The sequence below is a fragment of the Hylobates moloch genome, unplaced genomic scaffold (assembly GCF_009828535.3).
Source record: "Hylobates moloch isolate HMO894 unplaced genomic scaffold, HMol_V3 SCAFFOLD_2, whole genome shotgun sequence".
NCBI lineage: Eukaryota > Metazoa > Chordata > Mammalia > Primates > Hylobatidae > Hylobates > Hylobates moloch.
In genome coordinates this window covers 150,183,745-150,193,938 of record NW_026652277.1, presented here as the reverse complement: position 1 = coordinate 150,193,938, position 10,194 = coordinate 150,183,745, and the positions used below count along the sequence as shown (strand labels likewise).

Below are 10,194 nucleotides of genomic sequence, written 5' to 3'. Positions count from 1 at the left end.
TCAAATATAAAAGATTAATAGATCATTATTTGATTGGTAGAAATATAAAAGAATTGATTGTTCTTGCTTAAAAAATATCTTTAGGAACTTAATAAGTGCAAGGCACTGTGCTAGGTATTGAAATAATGTGAACAAAGACTTACCAGCAAACAAAAAGTACATAACAAATTAATATAGTCAGTAAACATCAAATTATTTGATTTATAAAGTATACGAATATATCTGTCTACAGGCAGAAAATAATCTAAAAACTATTGCTGATGTAGTGTAACAGACTTAGTATTTAAGTATAGTAAACAGAATACATTTTGTGTGTCAAAGGGCATATCTGTTGCTTTTAATGCTCACTTCAAAATAATTTGATTTTTAAATTAATATCACTGGTGTATTTCTGCTTTTTTCAAATGCAATTCTGAAATGTAATTCTTTAAGACTGACCTTTAAATAGGTTGCAATGTATCAAAAATGAATAGTGAAAACATAAGTCAAGGGCATGATAGCTGAAGAAAAATAAATATAACATCTTGAAAGGTTGCAAACACATGAGAAGTTCAGGAAATCCAGCTAATCATCAATTACATCAGTAATAAATGAAGAAACTCTGTTGCAGCAATAGCCAGTTATACTGACAGCTCTCTGAGAAGAGCTAGGTGATCGTGATGGTCTATTATAATGAATTATTGATGGACTATTCACAGCCCTGCCACTAAATAATTGATAAAGTTGCTCTAACAGGGGCAAACTACAGCAATTCTTCTATAACTTTCTATGTCTGAACTCTATTTTAATATTTTTAAAAAGCACGAAGAGCTTCACATAATGTAGTAGTTGCCCTTTTAGTATCAGATAATTGAGAAAAATACACGTGGACAAAAGTTACTATAAATTGAGCAATGCTGTTAAATAAACATGTATTATTTACAATAGTATATATACATAAAAGTCATAGTATTTATATAGCCTCCACTTGGGACATAAGTGGATTCATTACCTTTTTGCAGTAGTTCTGCAACCTCCCACTGGCTGAAGCAGACAATTTGGAACCACAGTGCTCCAGGATTGAGACCAAGCTCAGCAGTATGTTCCAAAGTCAGATTTTACTTGCAGATAGTCTTGCTGAGTGAAGCCTACTACCACCCTCGGTGTGTCTTGTTCCAAATATATCCACGGCCCTGCAGCAACTTGGTATGCAGCTGGTGAAGAAGTTTATAGCTTATTTGTATAAATAAATGATGTGTAGAAGAGAGGAGTGGTGTTGCATTAACAGTCTAGTTAGTTTTGGGGAAAATAAATTTTTGATCAAAAGACTTCCTTTTTAAGCACTACAAGAAGAGGAAAAGAAAATAAACAAGAAAGAGTAGATTGGAAGTGTATTCTCCACTATGATGTGGATAAGATCTTGGAAATATCACTGTACAGTACATATTTCTGTAATCAGTTCATCTAAAGATTACACTCTACATAGTACAAGTAAATGGAATGGTATATATTTTTAAAGTCCCCTCAAATTGTTTTCCTTTTTTTTTATGTGTCAATATAAGTTCACACTTGCAATTGAAGGAAGGAACTCACATTTCTATAAAGACATTACCTGACTCCCAAGTTCTGAGCTCCTTTTTAAAGAAGGAGAATACGGGACCTCAACTGTGAGCATTTGAAAGTTGATCAATAAAGCCGTTCCTTGGCAGTATTATCTGAACCACAAATAGGTACCCTGCTATGAAGACTGGCATCTTCCTTTTGTCCTCTTTTAACTTTAATTGTTTTCCTCCTAAATAGTCTCTGATCTTTTTGAGAGGTATTAACACACAAATATGAAACAGCTTAATCTTGTGTAAAGTATTTCCAAACTGGTTCATCTACAAAATGTATGACATGTAATGTTTGTGTAGCTCCATTTACTCAGTTACTTTTTCTTTTCATTTTATAAAACAAACCTATTACAGAATTGTCTGGGAAAATCAGCTACCTAAACAAAGATTTCAGGCAGTGATTCAGGGATTTGAGAAGGGAAACCATTTTATTATTTGTTTTTTCAAATTTTGACTGTAGCTGGAAACACTCAATGTATACTTTTAATTAAAAAGAATTAAAATTTATATTGATTGAGAAATGTATAATCAGATGGGAAAACTGAAGCTGTTCCTAGAGTGTATAATACCAATTTGGATATTTGCTATTTTGAAACAATCCTTGGTTATATTTGGATTACTCAGCTTTATACAATTTCAATGCCAAATACAATATCTGGTTCAAAGTAAGAACTCAAAAGTGAAAAACTGCTCATTTGAATTGGCTTTTAAAAATTCTTATTTTATTTAAAATTACTAAAAAATAATACAGAAACCATCGTTTTGTTCACATGCTTATTCCACAATAATAAATTATATTTTCCAAAAGTAAGATGCAGTGTGTATTCACATAACCATTAAACAGTTTCTTTGCTAACACAGTCTTTGTAAAATGAGCAGGAAGAACTGCCATGGTTCAGAAAATAAAAGTGCTCAAGCGTTTTTCAGATGATCTCTGAGCACTAGAAAGTTCTACATTCCAGCTCTTTATAAAGTCTTTTTACATTAAAATAAAGTCTCAAGAATTTATAATCCTGTGTCTACTTCTCAAGCAAGATACACGTCAAAGATTTTTGTCCTCAGAGAATCTAACTTATAAGTAAATCAAGAGCTTTATTTTCCCCTTTGTGTATTTGGACAGCCGAACACTGATCATGAGTGTGGGAGAAACTACAAAACTTGAAAATATTTGAAGATACAAGTAGGAATCTCAGAGAAGAAAGTAGGGAACCAGAAAACCATAAAAGAATGCTAAATGGAAAAGGATCAGCAAATCTTATTCACTTATCACTGAATCTAAAATATATCAAAATACATGAAAACAACAAATGCTTTAGAACAACTCTTGAATGTTATTGTCCTCCAACTTGGCAGATGATCATGCTTGCCTCTCTATGTCCAAGTGTTTATTTTTGCACTTGACCTTAATTTCAAGTTAGTTTTGAGGTCTCTACGGTAATGTTTTTAATCTGTCTCTACTTCTTCAGAAAATAAATTAGTTGTTGACGAATCACTCCTTAAGAACTTGCCGCTTACAATAAGTTTTATTGCCTTCCAAAACCATGGGTAAAAGAAAGCATACATCAAGGGGTTCATAGCTGAATTATAATAAACACACCAAACTAAAATCTCATAAACATAAGGAGGAGTTATAAAATTCATATAAGCATCAATCACTGCATCAATGATGTATGGTAGCCAAGAGACAAGAAATGCTGCCATAGCAATTCCCAAGGTTTTGGCAGCCTTTCTCTCTCTTTTTGCTACTCTTTCCTTGTAACTCTCTGAGGAGGACTGAGCTTGGCTGGCTGTACTTTCTATCTTCCTAGCCTGATGCTCGGCCACCAAAAATATCTTACTGTATATAAACACCATGGCAACAGTGGGTATAAAGAATAGAAGAAAACAAAGTAGGACCCAGTTTTGATTCAGTGGAGCCTGACAGCCTCCTACACAGGTTAGAGCAACTACTAATTCCTCAATTCCTTCTTTGTTGGCCCCCGTGTAAAAGATCGAAAAGGTGTATGTGACAGAAAAGAACCAGGAAAGAACAATGCATATCCCTGAAACTGACACAGTAAACTTGGTTGGATAGGTCAGAGGATCAGTAACAGCAATGTATCTATCAACAGAGATACAGCACAAATGAAATAAAGAAGCAAAACACAAGGATGTGTCAAAACATGTATGGAATTTACAGTAACTGTCCCCAAAGTACCAACGGCTCTCCACAGACCTCACTGTGCTGAAGGGCATCACAGTGACTCCCAGCAAGAAGTCAGCACAGGCCAGCGAAGCGATCAGAAAGTTTGTAGGTGTGTGCAGTTGTTTGAAGTGAAGGATAGCAATCATGACCAGTAAGTTTCCAAACACTGCCAGCACAGCCCCAAAACCAAGGACGGCATAGAGGATAGCTCGAGGACCTGGCGAGAAAGGAGTTTTAATGCAGGATCCGTTCACGTTCTCATAACACAGCTCCACAGCCTCAGCTTGGGAGAAATTGTTCACCATTGCTTTCCTGTTTGAACTATGTTAATGTTCTCAAATTCCTGCTTTCAAAAATTTTTTTAAAAGGAAGCAATTTCAAAGTCTTCTAGGAGGGGAAAAAATCTCCAGTTAAAATAATAGAAGTTTGTGATTTTTCTACCAGTATTTTTCCGTATTAACTATAACCTCTTGATCTTTCTAAAAAGTGTTCCCACATTCACATTTTAATACATTTAGAGTGGAAATGTGTTGCAGAAAGCCACTAAAAATATAGTCGAATATATTCCTAAGTGGCTGGCAATACACTTAGTCCAATGAGATATATGTATATAATTTACTAATCATTAAAAAAATTATTTTCTTGTGCGTTAGTTTACCTTCTGAAAAATCTCATCTAAAACCACCACAGTTGAGAAGTAATTAGGCTATCAAAGGCTGAGCTTTATTTCTTACACTATCTCCCCTGAGCAGCACTTTAGCAGTAATGACAAACTATGCTTCATTTATTCATGAAGGAAGAGGTAAATTACATCTCCTTCAAACTATACCTTCAAAATCCCTATGGTATAGAGTATGAAGATTAAGGAGAAGTTTCCTCATAATAGCTTTAAACTCACTTTAGGAATACATTTCTTCTACTACTTGTGTTTTCAGAATTTGTGTTTTTTTCTTTTTATATTCTTTCATGATTCAGACAGCTTGAGAGGATTTAGAGAACAAATCTTATTGAATTGATGTTAGTCAGTGTAAAAGGATTTTCCAGGCTAGTAGGCAGTGTTAGGTGTCTAAAATTAATAATTTATTAAAATAAACAATAACTCACCTAACATCTTACCTTCCCATCCTTAGAAAAACGGTGTAGTTTTAAACCTATCACAGAAGAATAGACAAAAACTGGGGTGGACAGGAGGGATGTTTTTAGATAAGCCATATCCTTGAAGAATAGATTCATGCTGAGTCATCCAAGGCTCAAACAGAGACCAACTTGATTTCTCTAGGTGTATGAGTCTGTTCGTATACTGACGCATATGGTCTTAAAGAGTTCACCTAACAACAGTGAATAGTTTTACTTCATTTAACCATGAATAAGTGCAACCTTGCATCTGAATCTTAATCTTTGAGCTAGAGACTGAACTACTTTTATTGGCCTTAACCCTATGCCATGGGTCTGGCCTCTGTTGAAAGTGTAGATTCCTAGAAAAGGTTACATGCATACACCTAAGTATATATATCTTTTCTCTATATGGCTACAGTTTTTAGGTAATAGACTTCACTAGTCTGTGAATTTTAAATTTTTTGTGTGTGTATTTGTGTGTGTACAGGTATTTTCAGGTTTCTCTAGTATTTTCTGGCTTCACTCACCTATGAGTTTTAAATCAATTTATTTTTACTTTTATTTCCCAGTTCATTCTTACCAGAGCCCTCACTAGTTTGATGGCAAAAGACTTAATCTCCTCCTTGCAAAATGTCTCCTGGTTACTCCTAGGATTCCTAACAAAAGTGCGTCTATGTGCACACAAATCAGTCTACCCAATAAAATCACATTCCACACCCCATGTTCTCCTCTTCTTCCCCAGGTCTCCTGATAAGGTCCACCGCATCTCTTGTTTTACTCTCAAAATGGCTAAACAAATTCCACCACTGCCACATATGTGGTTCCCTGCCTGAGATTCTGAAGGTCTATTTAAAGAATGCTATTTTCCTAAACTTTAAAAATCCCCGCTTCACTAGTACCCAATTGAGGCTGCTGTTGTGCAAAAAGATAGTGACCACTTTCCTCAGTTTTTTATACTTGAGCCCTAAAATAGCAGCCTTCAGTCTCGTAGAGTCTCTTAAAACTTGCCCATTCCTGGAAGCCAAGACGCTTGAGTAGCAAGGAGCACCCCTAAGACCCACGTCTTGGTGTTTAATACCTTTATCCAGTAAGAGCAACTAGGGCTTCTTTCTTATTCAAAGAAATGGTTCATTCCCACATGCGACAGGGAAGGAAGTACAGGAGGAAACTGGAACACATTTTGATGCCAAAAATTAAGGAAGATTTTTTTAAATGTTGGGGTATTTCATAAGAATGATGTTGCTAGCATAAATGAGCTCCTACTGACTGAATGTGGGACAATTTGTGTCCTTATATAATTAGGATGAATAAAAAGTATAAAACACTGAAAAAGAATCAATGATGCCACACTAATCAGATATGGATAAAATGATAGATGATAGATAGATAGATAGATAGATAGATAGATAGATAGATAGATAGATGATAAATGAAAACTCTTTCTTACAATAGAATGCAAAGTGCCAGCTGATACATATAAAAAGAGTATAAATTTGAAACATTATTGTTTTGGAACCGTCACATTAATATTGATTTAGGCAAGAATCATCACTAGATGCTAAATTGAGGAGGGGTGGAGTTTTATGAGAATCAGGTAGTATTTATATGGTTTAAAGTGTTTCCCAGAAATTGCTTATTAGCTGCAAAAGAAAAAATAGTAGCTACATAGTGGAGACATCAAACAAGACCCTAACAAGATGATCAAAATTAATATCCCCAATGAAGGGCAGATGGCCAGGTATGCCTCTGGATAAGATACCATGAGATGCACAAAATATACTGTACATGGTATTCCAGTCAGGAATGTATAACCTGGATTTAATCATGAAGAAATTTCAGACAAACCCAAGTTGAGAAACATCCTATTTTTAAAAGGGTGGAGGGCAGTGGGGGTTGAGGTTATATTCTTCAAAAATGTTAACTTTGTAAAAGCCTAAAGAACTTCTCCAGAATAAAGAAGCCTAAAGGGCAAGAGAGTTGGGAGGCCAAGGCAGAAAGATCATGAGGTCAGGAGATCGAGACCATCTGGGCTAACACAGTGAAACCCTGTCTCTACTAAAAATACAAAAAAAACCCCATCAAAATTAACCGGGAGTGGTGGTGGGTGCCTGTAGTCCCAGCTACTCGGAAGGCTGAGGCAGGAGAATGGTGTGAACCTGGGAGGCAGAGCTTGCAGGGAGCCAAGATCACGCCACTGCACTCCAGCCTGGGTGACAGAGCAACACTTTGTTTCAAAAAAAAAAAGAAGTATGTGATCCTAGAATGGAGTGCCTTACTAGGTCAACTGACAAAATTAGAATTTGGGTGGTACATGGTAAAGATATTTTATCAATGTTAAATTGCTGATTGCTTGATTTTTATGTCCTTGTATAAACAAAAAAATTAAATTGCTGAAATATTTAGGCCTCAACTTACTTTCAGATGACTCCAAAAAGCTGTACATTATCAGGGGGAACTTGCCCCCAATATTTCAACGTAGGTTCTATTTTTCATAAGTGTCAGCCAGTTGAGAAATAAAGAGAAAGAGTACAAAGAGAGGAATTTTACAGCTGGGCCTCTGGGGGTGACATCACATATCGGTAGGACGTGATGCCCCCCTGAGCTGCAAAACCAGGACTTCAAAAGGGGAGGGGGTGTACGAACAGGGAGGGGTCACAAAGATCACATGCTTCAAAGGGCAAAAAAGGAGAACAAAGATCACATGCTTGTGAGGAAACAGGACCAGGGCAAAATCAGAAACTCCTGATTAAGAGTCTGTGTTCAGTGGTGCACGTATTGTCTTGATAAACATCTTAACAGAAAACAGGGTTCAAGAGCAGAGAACTGGTCTGACCTCAAATTCACCAGGGTGGGGTTTTTCCCCACCCTAGTAAGCCTGAAGGTACTGCAGGAGACCAGGGCATATTTCAGTCCTTATCTCAACCGCATCAGACAGATACTCCCAGAGCAGCCGTTTATAGACCTCCCCACAGGAATGCAATTCTTTTCCTAGGGTCCTAATATTAATATTCCTTGCTAGGAAAAGAATTTAGAGATATCTCTTCTACTTGCACGTCCATTCATAGGCTTTCCACAAGAAGAAAAATATGGCTCTTTTTGCCAGACCTTATGGTTGTTTTCCCTTGTTTCCTAAAAATCGCTCTTATTCTGTTCTTTTTCAAGGTGCACTGATTTCATATTGTTCAAACTCACATGTTTTACAATCAATTTGTGCAGTTAGATACAATTATCACAGTGGTCCTGAAGTGATGTACATCCTCAGCTTACGAAGATAATAGGATTAAGAGATTAAAATAAGACAGGCGTAAGAAATTATACAAGTATTAATTTTGGGAACTGATAAATGTTCATATTAAAATGAAATCTACACAATTTATGTTCATAGATTGAAGTAAAGACAGGTGTAAGAAATTATAAAAGTATTAATTTTGGGAACTGATATATGTCCATATTAAAATGAAATCGTCACAATTTATGTTCCTCTGCCACAGCTCCAGCAGGTCCCTCCGTTCAGGGTCCCTGACTTCCTGCCACAGTACATACACAGGGATAAAGATGGAGAGAGAGAACAAATGTTAGAGCAAATGGAGCAAAGTTCAAATAGGTGAATCAGGGTAAAGGGAATATAAATGTGCTTTGCACAATCTTGCACAAATTTCTGTAGCTTTAAAATTATTTCCAAATAAAAACTTCTTTTTACAAAAAGCAATATTCAAAAACTGAGTGTTTAGTATACCCTGTCCATTCATCATCTTGTGCAAGCCGCTCGCAAACCCCCACCACCACACCCAAATAAAACTCTACAAACCATGGTTCAGGTTCTCTGCCTCAGTTAACCTCTGCTTTCCCCAACACCATTACTCCCAACGTGAAAAGCTTTCAGGTGCAGTCTCATTTCAATATAATGCTACAATTTCACTGCCAAAGTGTAAGACTTAATGTCGATATTTGTATTTCTGGTAACTTCATGATTTCTCTGAGAATAACAAAAGAATGTAAAATTGCAATATATTTGAGTGGCCATATTTGTTGTTCTACTGATTTCCCTGCAAAAATGAAGATGAGTCTGCTCCAAAGCTATACTGATGCTCTGTTTTCTAAGACAGGAAACTAATTATAAATTTTAAACAAGTGTTTTCTACCTGTTGCCAAATACTTCTAGTCATCTAAATTTTTAAAAATACAATTCTCCTTTAAGTAGGGCTATCCATTAAACATATACATATATACTTATTTCTGCCTATCTTTATCACTGTCCCCACCCCAACCCAGCCCTCTCTCTGAGACTATTTAACAAGCAAGAGTAGTTACGAAAAATATTTCTGTCCTGTAACCATCATCTTCACAAATCCTTTAACACAGAGAAAAAGAGGATGTGACAGAATCCAAGCACACTTGTCTGGTGAAAAAGTACAGATATAGGACTTGCTACAGTCTGTTACATTTGTGCCTAATTGCCTAAGAAAAAAATCTTGAAATAAATTCTGATCAATGCAACAGAATTGTTTTCTACAGATATAATTGATTAACTAGGAAGGGCACAGACACAGAAATACCACCAGTCTTCGTTGACAAGAAATAATAATGATTAACAGCTCCTTTAAACCCATTTTTACTTTCCTCAGTGCTAGAAATTCTCAGCAGTATGTCACTCTTTTTTTATATACAATTTTAACTTTCATTTTAGATTCAGAGGGTACATGTGCAAGTGTATTAGTCCATTTTCATGCTGCTGATAAAAACATACCCAAGACTGGGTAATTTATAAAGAAAAAGAGATTTAATAGACTCACAGTTCCACGTGGCTGGGGAGGCCTCACCATCATGGCAGAAGGCGAAAGGCGTGTCTTACATGGTGGCAGGCAAGAGAGAACGAGAGCCAAGTGAAAGGGAAAACTCCTTATAAAACCATGAGATCTCGTGAGACTTACTCACTACCACAAGAACAATATGGTGGAAGCTGTCCCCGTGATTCAATAATCTCCTACCAGGTCCCTTCCACGACACGTGGAAATTGTGGAAATTACGATTCAAGATGAGATTTGTGTGGGGACACAGCCAAACCATATCATTTCACCCTGGCCCCTCCCAAATCTTATGTCTTCACATTTCAAAAACAATCATGCCTTCCCAACAGTCCCCCAAAGTCTTAACTCATTCAGCATTAACTCAAAAGTCAACAGTCCAAAGCCTCATCTGAGACAAGGCAAGTCCCTTCTGCCTATGAGCCTGTAAAATTGAAAGCAAGGTAGTTACTTCCTAGTTACAATGAGGGTACAGACATTGGATAAATACACTCAT

The 10,194-nt window shown here is 36.3% G+C and overlaps 1 protein-coding gene across 1 annotated transcript; it reads right to left on the bottom strand.

The window, feature by feature from the left end:
• Positions 1-3,035: 3,035 nt before the first annotated feature.
• Positions 3,036-4,095, bottom strand: LOC116475950 (trace amine-associated receptor 9). The gene has a single exon (XM_032165846.2). It carries the CDS (start codon positions 4,080-4,082, stop codon positions 3,036-3,038), a length of 1,047 nt encoding a protein of 348 aa, XP_032021737.1. The 5' UTR covers positions 4,083-4,095.
• Positions 4,096-10,194: the final 6,099 nt, after the last annotated feature.